This window comes from Mustela putorius, unplaced genomic scaffold, assembly GCF_011764305.1.
Source record: "Mustela putorius furo isolate JIRA1106 unplaced genomic scaffold, ASM1176430v1.1 tig00000196_pilon_pilon_pilon, whole genome shotgun sequence".
In the NCBI taxonomy this organism is placed as follows: domain Eukaryota; kingdom Metazoa; phylum Chordata; class Mammalia; order Carnivora; family Mustelidae; genus Mustela; species Mustela putorius.
The window spans coordinates 627337-637368 of record NW_025421310.1 but is presented as its reverse complement, the minus strand read 5'-3'; the positions used below and the strand labels follow the sequence as shown (position 1 = coordinate 637368).

At 50.3% G+C, this 10032-nt stretch overlaps 1 protein-coding gene across 7 annotated transcripts in view; it reads left to right on the top strand.

Moving 5' to 3' along the window:
* Positions 1-4433: 4433 nt before the first annotated feature.
* The window catches only part of FBXO27 (F-box protein 27), a 35689-nt gene continuing 30090 nt past the window's right edge, over positions 4434-10032 (top strand). The window contains exons 1-4 of one of the 7 annotated variants that reach the window (XM_045076793.1): positions 4434-4759; positions 4982-5369; positions 5510-5621; positions 5705-5800. In XM_045076793.1, coding sequence (XP_044932728.1) covers positions 5018-5369; positions 5510-5621; positions 5705-5800 — 560 coding nt within the window. In that variant the 5' untranslated portion in view covers positions 4434-4759; positions 4982-5017. The other 6 variants (XM_045076792.1, XM_045076794.1, XM_045076796.1 and 3 more) reach the window with 6 other exon arrangements.

The following is a 10032-nucleotide window of genomic DNA, read 5'->3' as shown; positions in this document are numbered from 1 at the left end:
GATCTCTAAAAGATAAGGTTCTCTTCCCCTCTCTCCCCTTGTTAGCAAAACCACAATACCCTGGGCTGCAGATGGGGAAAGGGGCCGATTCCTCACCCTCCCCACTCCCTTCAAACCCCCCCCCCACACACACACGCAGGCGCGGGCTGCGCGACACCCCTGGCTTGCCTGACCCTTTTTTGGTCAAAAGCTGCTAGGTGTGTTGCCGCTTCCCCTCTGCAACGAGAGAAGAATTAGGCACAAACAAGTCAGCTGCAAGAGACTGGGAGCAGGGGGAGCCTGGGTGGCTCAGTGGGTTAGGGGCTCAGGTCATGATCTCAGGGTCCTGGGATCAGTCCCGCAAAGGGCTGCTGCCAGGGAGCCTGTAACTCCACTCTGCCTCACTCTCTGCCTTTCTCTCTCTGATAGATAAAATCTTAAAAAACAGAAAAAGAGACTGGATGAAAAGGACTCACACGTTAGTCCACGTCTCACTTTTATTGCATAGAAAACAATAGAGGATGGATAAAGTTTATAGTCTTGCAACAAGCAGGCACACATTCAAAGGACTCCTCTAACTAACAACGAGCACTTCTGGGAAGAGAAAGGAGCGACAACGAAAAAGGGAAGCAGGTTTTCGTTTTGAGCTGACCACCCTGAGCTTCCCTGAAGCAGGCCGCGTTCCCCCTGGGGGCCAGGCATCCCCTGCTTCCCTGAAGGGGGGCCGCCCTGAGCGAGCCGGGCATCCCGCCCTGAGCGAGCCGGGCATCCCCAGCTGCCCAGCTTCTGTGAAGGGGGGCGTTCCGCCCTGAGCGAGCCGGGCATCCCCAGCTGCCCAGCTTCATGGTCGTACATTGTCCTTCTCCCCAAAGACCTGTTGTCAGTATATGTATTTCTTAAGGCCATATCTAAATGTGCTTGACAACTCGTAAAATCCTCCAGGGGTTACAATTTAAGTAACAAATTGTTCCTAGGGGCAGCGGCAGTGTGTCTTTTGATTCTTTAAAGCCTCTTATTTTGTTGGTGTGTTTAACCTTGGAAACTGGCCCTGGTCCAACTTTTCTTAAGGTCTTGATTATATCCAAGTATGGCTTCAGTTGGGGGAATTACTTCTTGTGAGGAGAGAAGGTTTGTGGGTTGTGTGGCTCTTTTGTTCATTAGTGGATGAGCGGTTGACCCCCAAGAATGCTGGGTTGTGGGGAGAGCCTGGAGGGTTTTACACTGACACCCCGGCTTCTCCCCTGTCCTAGGGAAAATAGACATTCGAGGGAGGGCTACATCATACTTCAAGAAAGGACTGGCTTTTATTCCTAACCGCCTCTGGGAGTTGGCCTCTGTCTAGATACCTCCCCAACCATCTGAGAGCAAGGTTTACTAGTTAACCTGCTCCCTCCAACCTTCCCTCCATACAAAGGGCCTATTTGCTGTCAAGTTTCTTTTCCTGGGATCAAAACACACCCAGTAGCCTCTGGACGGGAGAGGCGGGGGCATGGAAACCAAGCTGGTGACCTTCAGATGCCCTTGGAATTAATCGCACAGCCTACCTCCCAAGACCTCAATGTTCCAGAGTTTCTACCTCTGTAAACTGGCTGGGCAGTTGTTCCCCGCAGCCTCCCAAACACACCTCCAGTGGAGAGAAGCACCAGTATCCCCCCTCCACACACACACAGGGGACCCCTTCCCACCCTATCTCCATCAGAGCCAACTCACTGATTTTTTTAAAAGTGAGTTGCTTTTCTTTTTTTAAAAGATTTTATTTATTTATTCGACAGAGAGAGAGATCACAAGTAGGTAGAGCAGCAGGCAGGGAGAGAGGGGGAAGCAGGCTCCCCACTGAGCAGTGAGCCCAGGATCCTGAGATCATGACGGGAGCCGAAGGCAGAGGCTTAACCCACTGTGCCATCCAGGCGCCCTGCCAACTCCCTGATTTATGGCAAATAATTTCTCATGCCGCCTTTATGCTTTTGAAATGAAATACTTAGCTAATGAAACCTACCTCCACAGATAATTCTTAAAATGTTCATAAAATAACCCTAACTATCACATAAAGGTGAGATTAAAAGGAGAGACTTAATTTTCAAAATCCCCTGAGAACTTGTTATACCGACGGACCTGATGATTCAGTATCTGCATTTTTTTTTAATCTCCCTGGGGAGTTTGATGTAGCCCCAGGCTATTCCTCTCTTCCTGTGGGGTCCCTGGGGCACCCCATCAAACCCACAGCTGGCCCTGCAATACATGAAGAGATTTTCTGGTTTTGTGAATCAGAGAATAACCAGTCAAGTTCCCACCAAGCCAAGCGCAGTCCTCAGACTGACCCAGTATTGGCATCCCCTGGACAATTCCGTGTTAACCCAGTTTACATTGATATGCAGAATGGAACTGTGTTCCAGGCTCAGATCAACAGGCTTTCCTCCTCCTACATCAGAATTCACAGGACACCAATTATGAGAAGGAAGGAATCCAGGACAGTTCTCTGCTGAGTGGCATTGTCTTGTGCTGGCTCCCCCCATTCCCGTGGCAGCAAAATGCCCCCATAACTTTCCCAAAGGGACCCTGGGGGGCTGGGTTCACCACCCCACTCCTTGGAGCCATTATTCTGTTCATCAGTGAACAGGCACTTCTTGAACCCGTTTATATTTGTTTGTTTTAACTGATTCTATTTATTTATTTGATTGAGAGAGAGAGAGACAGAGAGAGCAGAGCAGGAGGGAGGGGCAGAGAGAGAGGCAGACTCCCCTCAGGGGCTCGGTCACAATCATGATCAAGATCACAGGACCCTGGGATCAAGACCCAACCCTAAGGCAAATAGATGCTTAATCAACTGAGCCACCCAGCCGCCCCCCCCCTTGTTTTTTTAAGATTTTATTTTTAAGTAATCTCTACACGCAAGGCGGGACTCAAACTCACAAACCCGAGGTCAAGAGTCTTGTGCTTCAGCAACCCAGCCAGCCAGGCACCCCATCTGTTTTTCTTTTTCTCAGGTACAGCTTGAGCCCTCATTCCAAGAGTTCACAGAGATTGCCTCTGAGAAGAATTGAGAAATGGGAAGCAATCTGACTTGTCAGTGTTGCCTTCTTCTCCTACTTTAAGTTCTTAAGCTATTTTTTAACCTTAAAAAAAAACTTTTTGGGGGGCGCCTGGGTGGCTCAGTGGGTTAAACCTCTGCCTTTGGCTCAGGTCATGATCTCAGGGTCCTGGGCTCAAGCCCCGCATCGGGATCTCTGCTTGGCGGGGAGCCTGCTCTCTCTGCCTCCTTGTGATCTCTATCAAGTTAATTAATTAATGAAAAAATAGGTTTAAAAAACTTTTTTGAACTCATATACTCGGGTTATAACGAATTTTCATAACCTCATTATCAAAAAGATTTCTACAGCTGACCTATTACGTGAAAAAGTAATTTTCATTATAGAGGGAAGGGTGTAATGTCTAAGATTTGCTTCCAGTTTTCTGCGGGGAGCAAGTGGGTAGGAGCGGGGATGAAAACCGACTGGCCAGGAGGTAATCCCGGAGCTGGCTACTCCTTACACCGTTCCACTTTTGGACAGGTTTGAAAACGTCCAGAGTATATTGAAAACCTATGTGTTGAAAAGAAATAGGCCACTGTAACAGTCACTCTTTCAGAATTAAGGTCTCCCATCCAGACTGCTTGTGCCTATTCCCCTTCTTAGTCTCTTAGACTCTTCTTCCACAGCTTAATTACCTTCTAACACTATGTAATTTACATGTCATGTCTCCTGTTCATCAGGCCCATACCCATTGTCCTCTGGTTTAACGCTTTAATAATAAAACTGCTCCCTTCTTTCCTGTTTATGGAGAGGTTTTCCTGGGGCTGGCAGATTTTTATTTTTAATTTCCCCAACACGCTGTAATTTGCTTATTATGTCTTCTGTTCATCATCTAAGTTCCGCACCGACATGGATCCACGTCTGGTTTTATTTGCTGATATTTATAATTACATGTGTGGCTTACATTTTGTTTTCACTGGATACAGTTAGTAGAGAGGCAGCCAGGCTGGGTTCAAATCCCAGCTCTGTCACCTACTAGCTGTGTGACCCTGGGCAGTCACTTGGCCGCTGCTGGCCTCCGTTTTCTCATCTGTGAAGGGGGCACATAGCGGTACCCGCCTCAATGGGTTGCCATCCTCACCGGTAGGAAGAAGCTTTGTAAACGGAGATCAGTGTTATTTCTGGTTAGAGCACTTGTTTTTGGAGTCAAGCAGATACGCATTTGGCGCCTACCCCAACTGTTTTCTCCTGTGAAATGGGGTTAATGTTGCCCCATCATAAAGGTGATGGGGATTTTTTGAAGGACTGGACGGGTCTGAGGCCTCCCGCCCGGATACCTGACCAAAATAACTGCAGTCGAAGCGATACGAGGCCTCCCGCCCAGATGCCTGACCAAAATAACGGCAGTCGTTCCTCGCCCGGCGTCTCGCGGGCGGGTGTAGACCGACCCCGGATCCCGGCGGCCCCGCCCCTCCCCGGTCTGCGCGGTCAGGCGCGGTTTGATAGTCCTCCCCCCTCTCCCGGGACTTCTGGCGAGTACACGGAAGGGGCAGGACGGCTGGCTGGGGCCGGGGGCGGGGGGGGGGGGGGTGGCCGCTGGGCGATCCGAGGGATGAGAGCGCGGACACTCGCGGACCAGAGGATGGGGTGAGGGGTGGGAATGCGGGCTGTTAAAATGGGAGGGGCTGGCACGTAAAAGGATGGAGGAGGGGAGGAGGACGCCGGGGGACAGGAGAGCGTCTGCGGGCGAGGAGCCCTGGCTCTGAGCCAAGGTAGGACTGCGGGGCCGGGCCGCCCCGGCGGGAGCGCGCAGCACCGGGCGCACCCGGCTGGCTGGATCCACTGCTGGGAAGGACCGGTTGGGAGGCTGGGGATTTGGGCCCCGGGGCCGGAGCCGGGGCGTGGCGTGGCGGGGCCGGGGCGGGGCCGGCGGCAGCTGCGCGCGCGCCACGGAGGCTGCGGGCCCTTGCCTCCTTGACCTTACTCTCCCGCAGTCACCGCCGGGCCTGGCGCGGGCTGGGCGGGGGACCATGGGCGCCTCGGCCTCCCGGGGCCGGCCCGCCCGGGTCCCCGCGCCGGAGCCCGAACCCGAGGAGGCGCTGGACCTGAGCCAACTGCCACCGGAGCTGCTCCTGGTGGTGCTGAGCCACGTGCCTCCGCGCACGCTGCTGGGGTGCTGCCGCCGAGTGTGCCGGGGCTGGCGCGCCCTGGTGGACGGCCAGGCCCTGTGGCTGCTCATCCTCGCCCGGGACCACGGCTCCCTGCTGCCGCTCGCCCGCAGCTGCCTGCCCCCTACCCGCGACGGCAGGCCCTGCCTCCTGGGCCGCTTCTGCGAGCGCCGCCCGATCGGACGCAACCTCATCCGCAACCCCTGCGGCCAGGGTGGGGAAGCGCGGGGCTGGGGGTCTGGCCGGCGGGGGAGGGGCGGGGACAGGGGCGGGGCTTCGTCGGAGTAGGTGGGAGGTGGCCGCCGGCGGGTGGGCCGGCGAGGAACTTGGGCGCTAGCCTCTTGTATTTAACAGAAGGCCTCCGGAAATGGATGGTGCAGCACGGTGGGGACGGCTGGGTGGTGGAGGTCAACAGGTCTACGGTGCCCGGCGCCCCCTCGCAGACCTGCTTCGTGTCTTCCTTCAGGTGAATGCCCCTACCCCGCAAGGGCCAGGCCCGTTGTGAGGAAGACCTGCCTGTTCTCATTGACCTTACTCCCTCCTTCCTAGCTGGTGTCGCAAAAAGCAGGTGTTGGACCTGGAGGAGGAGGGTTTGTGGCCAGAGCTGCTAGATAGTGGCAAGATTGAGATTTGTGTCTCTGATTGGTGAGTATGATGACAGAAACAGCCCTTTGCTCAGCACTGACCACAGACGCTGTGGCCGTTGCATGGGTGACTTCACCGGGGCCGCCTCTAACAGCCCCTTGCAGATAAAGAGGTGAAGCTCAGGGATGTGAATGACTTAACTACTGAACCCCTCTTTTCATCCCCAAATGGAGCTGGTTTGCAAGATGCCTGATTGGATCCCGTTACAGAGGACTTGGCCCAGCTCAGTCTTGTCTGGGCATGACATGCTCCTTGCTTTAGGAGGATGCAGAGTAGGGTAGTTAGCTAAATTGACATTCTGGAGCCTGACTTGCCAAGTCCCTGGTTCTGCAGCTTTGTGGCTTTGGGCAAGTCTCAGTGTGCCTCAGTTTCCCTATCTTTACAAGATAGCTTTACATGTCAAGCACATAGCCCGCGCTTCATAAGGGTGAACTACTTTAGTTGGGTTTTTTAGGATTTTGTTTTTTTGTTTTGTTTTCTGAGCCTCCATCCTCTGAGAATGTATATTTCAAGGTGTCAGATTTCCAGCAGTGGAGAGGTTCAGAAAGGGGAGGAGATTAGCTCTGATGGCACAGCAAGGAATTGGTGAGACCTGAAATTAGACTCAGACTCCTCTGCGGAGCATATGCTCTGTAAGTGATGGTCTTGAAAGGAGAGTTATGTGTACGGGAAGACTTTACATGGGATACATGACCCAGATCATTTCAAGGGAGGCAATGTCGGATCTTCTGCAGCTGTGTTCCCTGTTTCTAAAATTACCAGCTACACATCACATCTCTGGTGAGATGTATATGATTTATCCTTATCCAGTCCCTCTCTCAGAGTTCCCAGTCTTAGAGAAAAAACAAGCCCCTCACTATGGTGTGTGTCCCCCACCCCCCGATGTAAAGACTACGGGCGAGTTAGGCAAAGTTAACTGCTTGAAATTGCAGCCTTACCAAATTCACTTACACTTTGGTTTTTTGTTTTTTTTTAAGATTTTATTTATTTATTTGACAGATTAAGATCACAAGTAGGCAGAGAGGCAGGCAGAGAGAGGAGGAAGCAGGCTCCCTGCTGAGCAGAGATCCCGATGTGGGGCTGGATCCCTGGACCCTGGAATCATGACCTGAGCCAAAGGCTTTAACCGTCTGAGCCACCCAGGCGCCCTTTTGTTTTGTTTTTTAGTAGGGTCCATGCCCGACGTGGGGCCTGAACTCATGACTCTGAGATTAAGAGTCGCATATGTTCTTCTGACTGAGCCAGGCAGATGCCCCCAAGTTCCCTTTTTTTTTTTTTTAAAGATTGATTTATTTATTTGAGAGAGGCTGGGGGCAGGGAGGAGAGACAGATAGATGGTGGGGGAGAGAGAATCCCAAGCAGACTCCCAGCTGAGTGCAGAGCGGGAGGTAGGGCTTAATAACCACAACCCTGCGATCATGTCCTGCCTGAAATCAGGAGACAGAGGATGCTTACCCAAGCAGGCTTCCCGTGGAGCTGGGGGCTCGATCCCAGGACCTGAGATCATGGTGTCCCCCAGATTCTCTTAACTAAAGACTCTAACTTACCCACCCTCTGCAAATCCGTCTCATTAGACCATGTGTTTATATAATAAAATTGTTTTTAATTTGTCAGTTATCAAACTACTGTAATATATTTGTGCTGTTTTGGCCAGAGGTGTGCCCTTTGATCGTAACAATCAGTGGTTCCCAAATGTGGCTGCATATTATACAGAATCATTTTTTTTAAAGATTTTATTTACTTGACAGAGATCACAAGCAGGCAGAGAGGCCGGCAGAGAGAGAGGAGGAAGCAGGCTCCTCGCTGAGCAGAGAGCCCGATGTGGGGCTCCATCCCAGGACTCAGATCATGACCTGAGCCGAAAGCAGTGGCTTAACCCATTGAGCCACCCCGGCACCCCTATACAGGATCATTTAAAACTCCCAATGCCCAGGTCACACCCCATCCCAGTTAAATCAGAGCACCTGCGGGAGAGAGCCGGGTCAGTATCTGAGAAGTTTAGAGCTGCAAAGTGAGAGGGCACAGTCCCCAAGACCATCCTCCCTTTGACATGAGCTTCAAGTTTGGGGAATTCAGAAAAACCACCCTCACCTTCTGTAATTCACTGGAAAGACGACTAGAACTCACTGGACTGTCATGTGAATGCAGTTTTGTTTTGTTTTATAATATGGGATTTAATTCTAATTAAATTCTTAATTTTAAATTAAATTCTTAATTCTAAGAAGTAGAATGGTGTGACGTCTCTGAAGGAAGAAACTAAATTTGTATTTTTTTTGCTTTTTGTTTTTGGGTTTTTTTTTTTAAGATTTTATTTACTTATTTGACAGACAGAGATCACAAGTAGGCAGAGAATCAGGCAGAGAGAGAGGAAGGGAAGCAGGCTCCCTGCTGAGCAGAGAGCTTGATGTGGGGCTCGATCCCAGGACCCTGAGATCATGACCTAAGCTGAAGGCAGAGGCTTCAACCCATGAGCCACCCAGGTGCCCCATGAATACGGTTTATTACAAGAAAAACGTAACAGATCAAAAATGAGCCCAGGGAAGAAGAGCTAGGGCAGCATGGAAGCACAGAACTTTTGTGGTTCGCCTGCCTTGAGGTCAGGATGCAATCCTGCCCCAGCAACCATGTGACAATATACACGGAATATCGCCGACCTGGGAAGTGCACCTGAGCTTCATTGCCCAGAGTTTCTGCTGGGGCTTCATCACCTGGTTAATTTCAGACTCCTGGTCAGTTGATACCACCTGACATAGCCTAAGCCACATTGTGGGGTCTTTCTGGAGTGGCCAGCCCCCACCGTGAGACTATCTGGGTGGATATGGCCAGCCCTCACTGGAATCCCGTTGGTAGGCTATCCAGCATGATGCAAGGTCCCCAGGAGAACAGAGAAACTAACAGCAGCCATAACATTCCCAGGGTCCAGAGAGAACCTTCCATAACCTCTAGACAAGGCGAAAAAAAAAAATTTTTTTTTTAAGATAGAGAATATCTCAATCTTTTTTTTTTTTTAAAGTTTTTATTTATTCATTTGAGAGAGAGAGTGAGAGAGAGAGAGAGCATGAGGAGAGAGGTCAGTGGGGGAAGCAGACTCCCTGTCTAGCAGGGAGCCCGATGTGGGACTCGATCCCGGGACTACAGGAACATGACCTGAGCCGAAGGCAGTCGCTTAACCAACTGAGCCACCCAGGCACCATAAATTCTTTGCTATACAATATCTTTTCAACATTCCAGATGATTCTAACCTGCAGCCAAGTCTGGGAGCCATTACTGGGTAATAACTCAATCCCAATGGGAAAATGTTAACACTTAGATCTTTATGATCACAGGAAAAAATTTTAATTTCTATTCATATAGGAATATTTTGGTATGTGGTTGGCAGAGCGCAGTATTGGAGGGGCAGTCTTGACCAGTCAGAAGAAATTAAGAATGTGTCGCTATTACATGAGGACAGAATTGTGTGGGAGAGGTAGAGCAGGCATCTAATTCTAAGAAGTAGAATGATGTGATGTCTCTGAAGGAAGAAACTGAATTTGTGTATTTGTTTTGTTTTGAAGATTTTATTTATTTATTTGACAGACAGAGATCACAAGTAGGCAGAGAGGCAGGCAGAGAAGAGGAAGCAGGCTCCCTGCTGAGCAGAGAGCCCAATTCGGGGCTCAATCCCAGAACCCTGGGATCATGATCTGAGCTGAAGGCAGAGGCTTTAATTTACTGAGCCACCCAGGCGCCCCTGAATTTGTGTATTTTTATAGCACATTACCCTTGAGTTAAACTTTTAACTCCTTAAAAGTTTAAAAGTTCAAGTTTTGTACATCAGAATTGCACATTTTTTTTTATTTTTTAGAGATTTTATTTTTAAATAATCTCTCTATCCCACACGGGGCTCAAACTCAAAATCCTGAGATTGAGTCACCTGTTCCACCAACTGAGCTGGCCAGGTGCCCCTCCTGTGGTCCTTTTCAATGACTGCTATGAAAGTTTTATTTTATTTTATTTTATTTTATTTTATTTTATTTTATTTTTTAAGATTTTATTTATTTGACACACAGAGAAATCACAAGTAGGCAGAGAGGCGGGCAGAGAGAGGGGAAAGCAGGCTCCTTCTAAGCAGAGAGCCCGATGCAGGACTCGATCCCAGGACCCTGGGTTCATGACCTGAGCCAAAGGCAGAGGCTTAACACACTGAGCCACCCAGGTGCCCCTGAAAGTTGTATTTTAAAATGTCAGCAGGG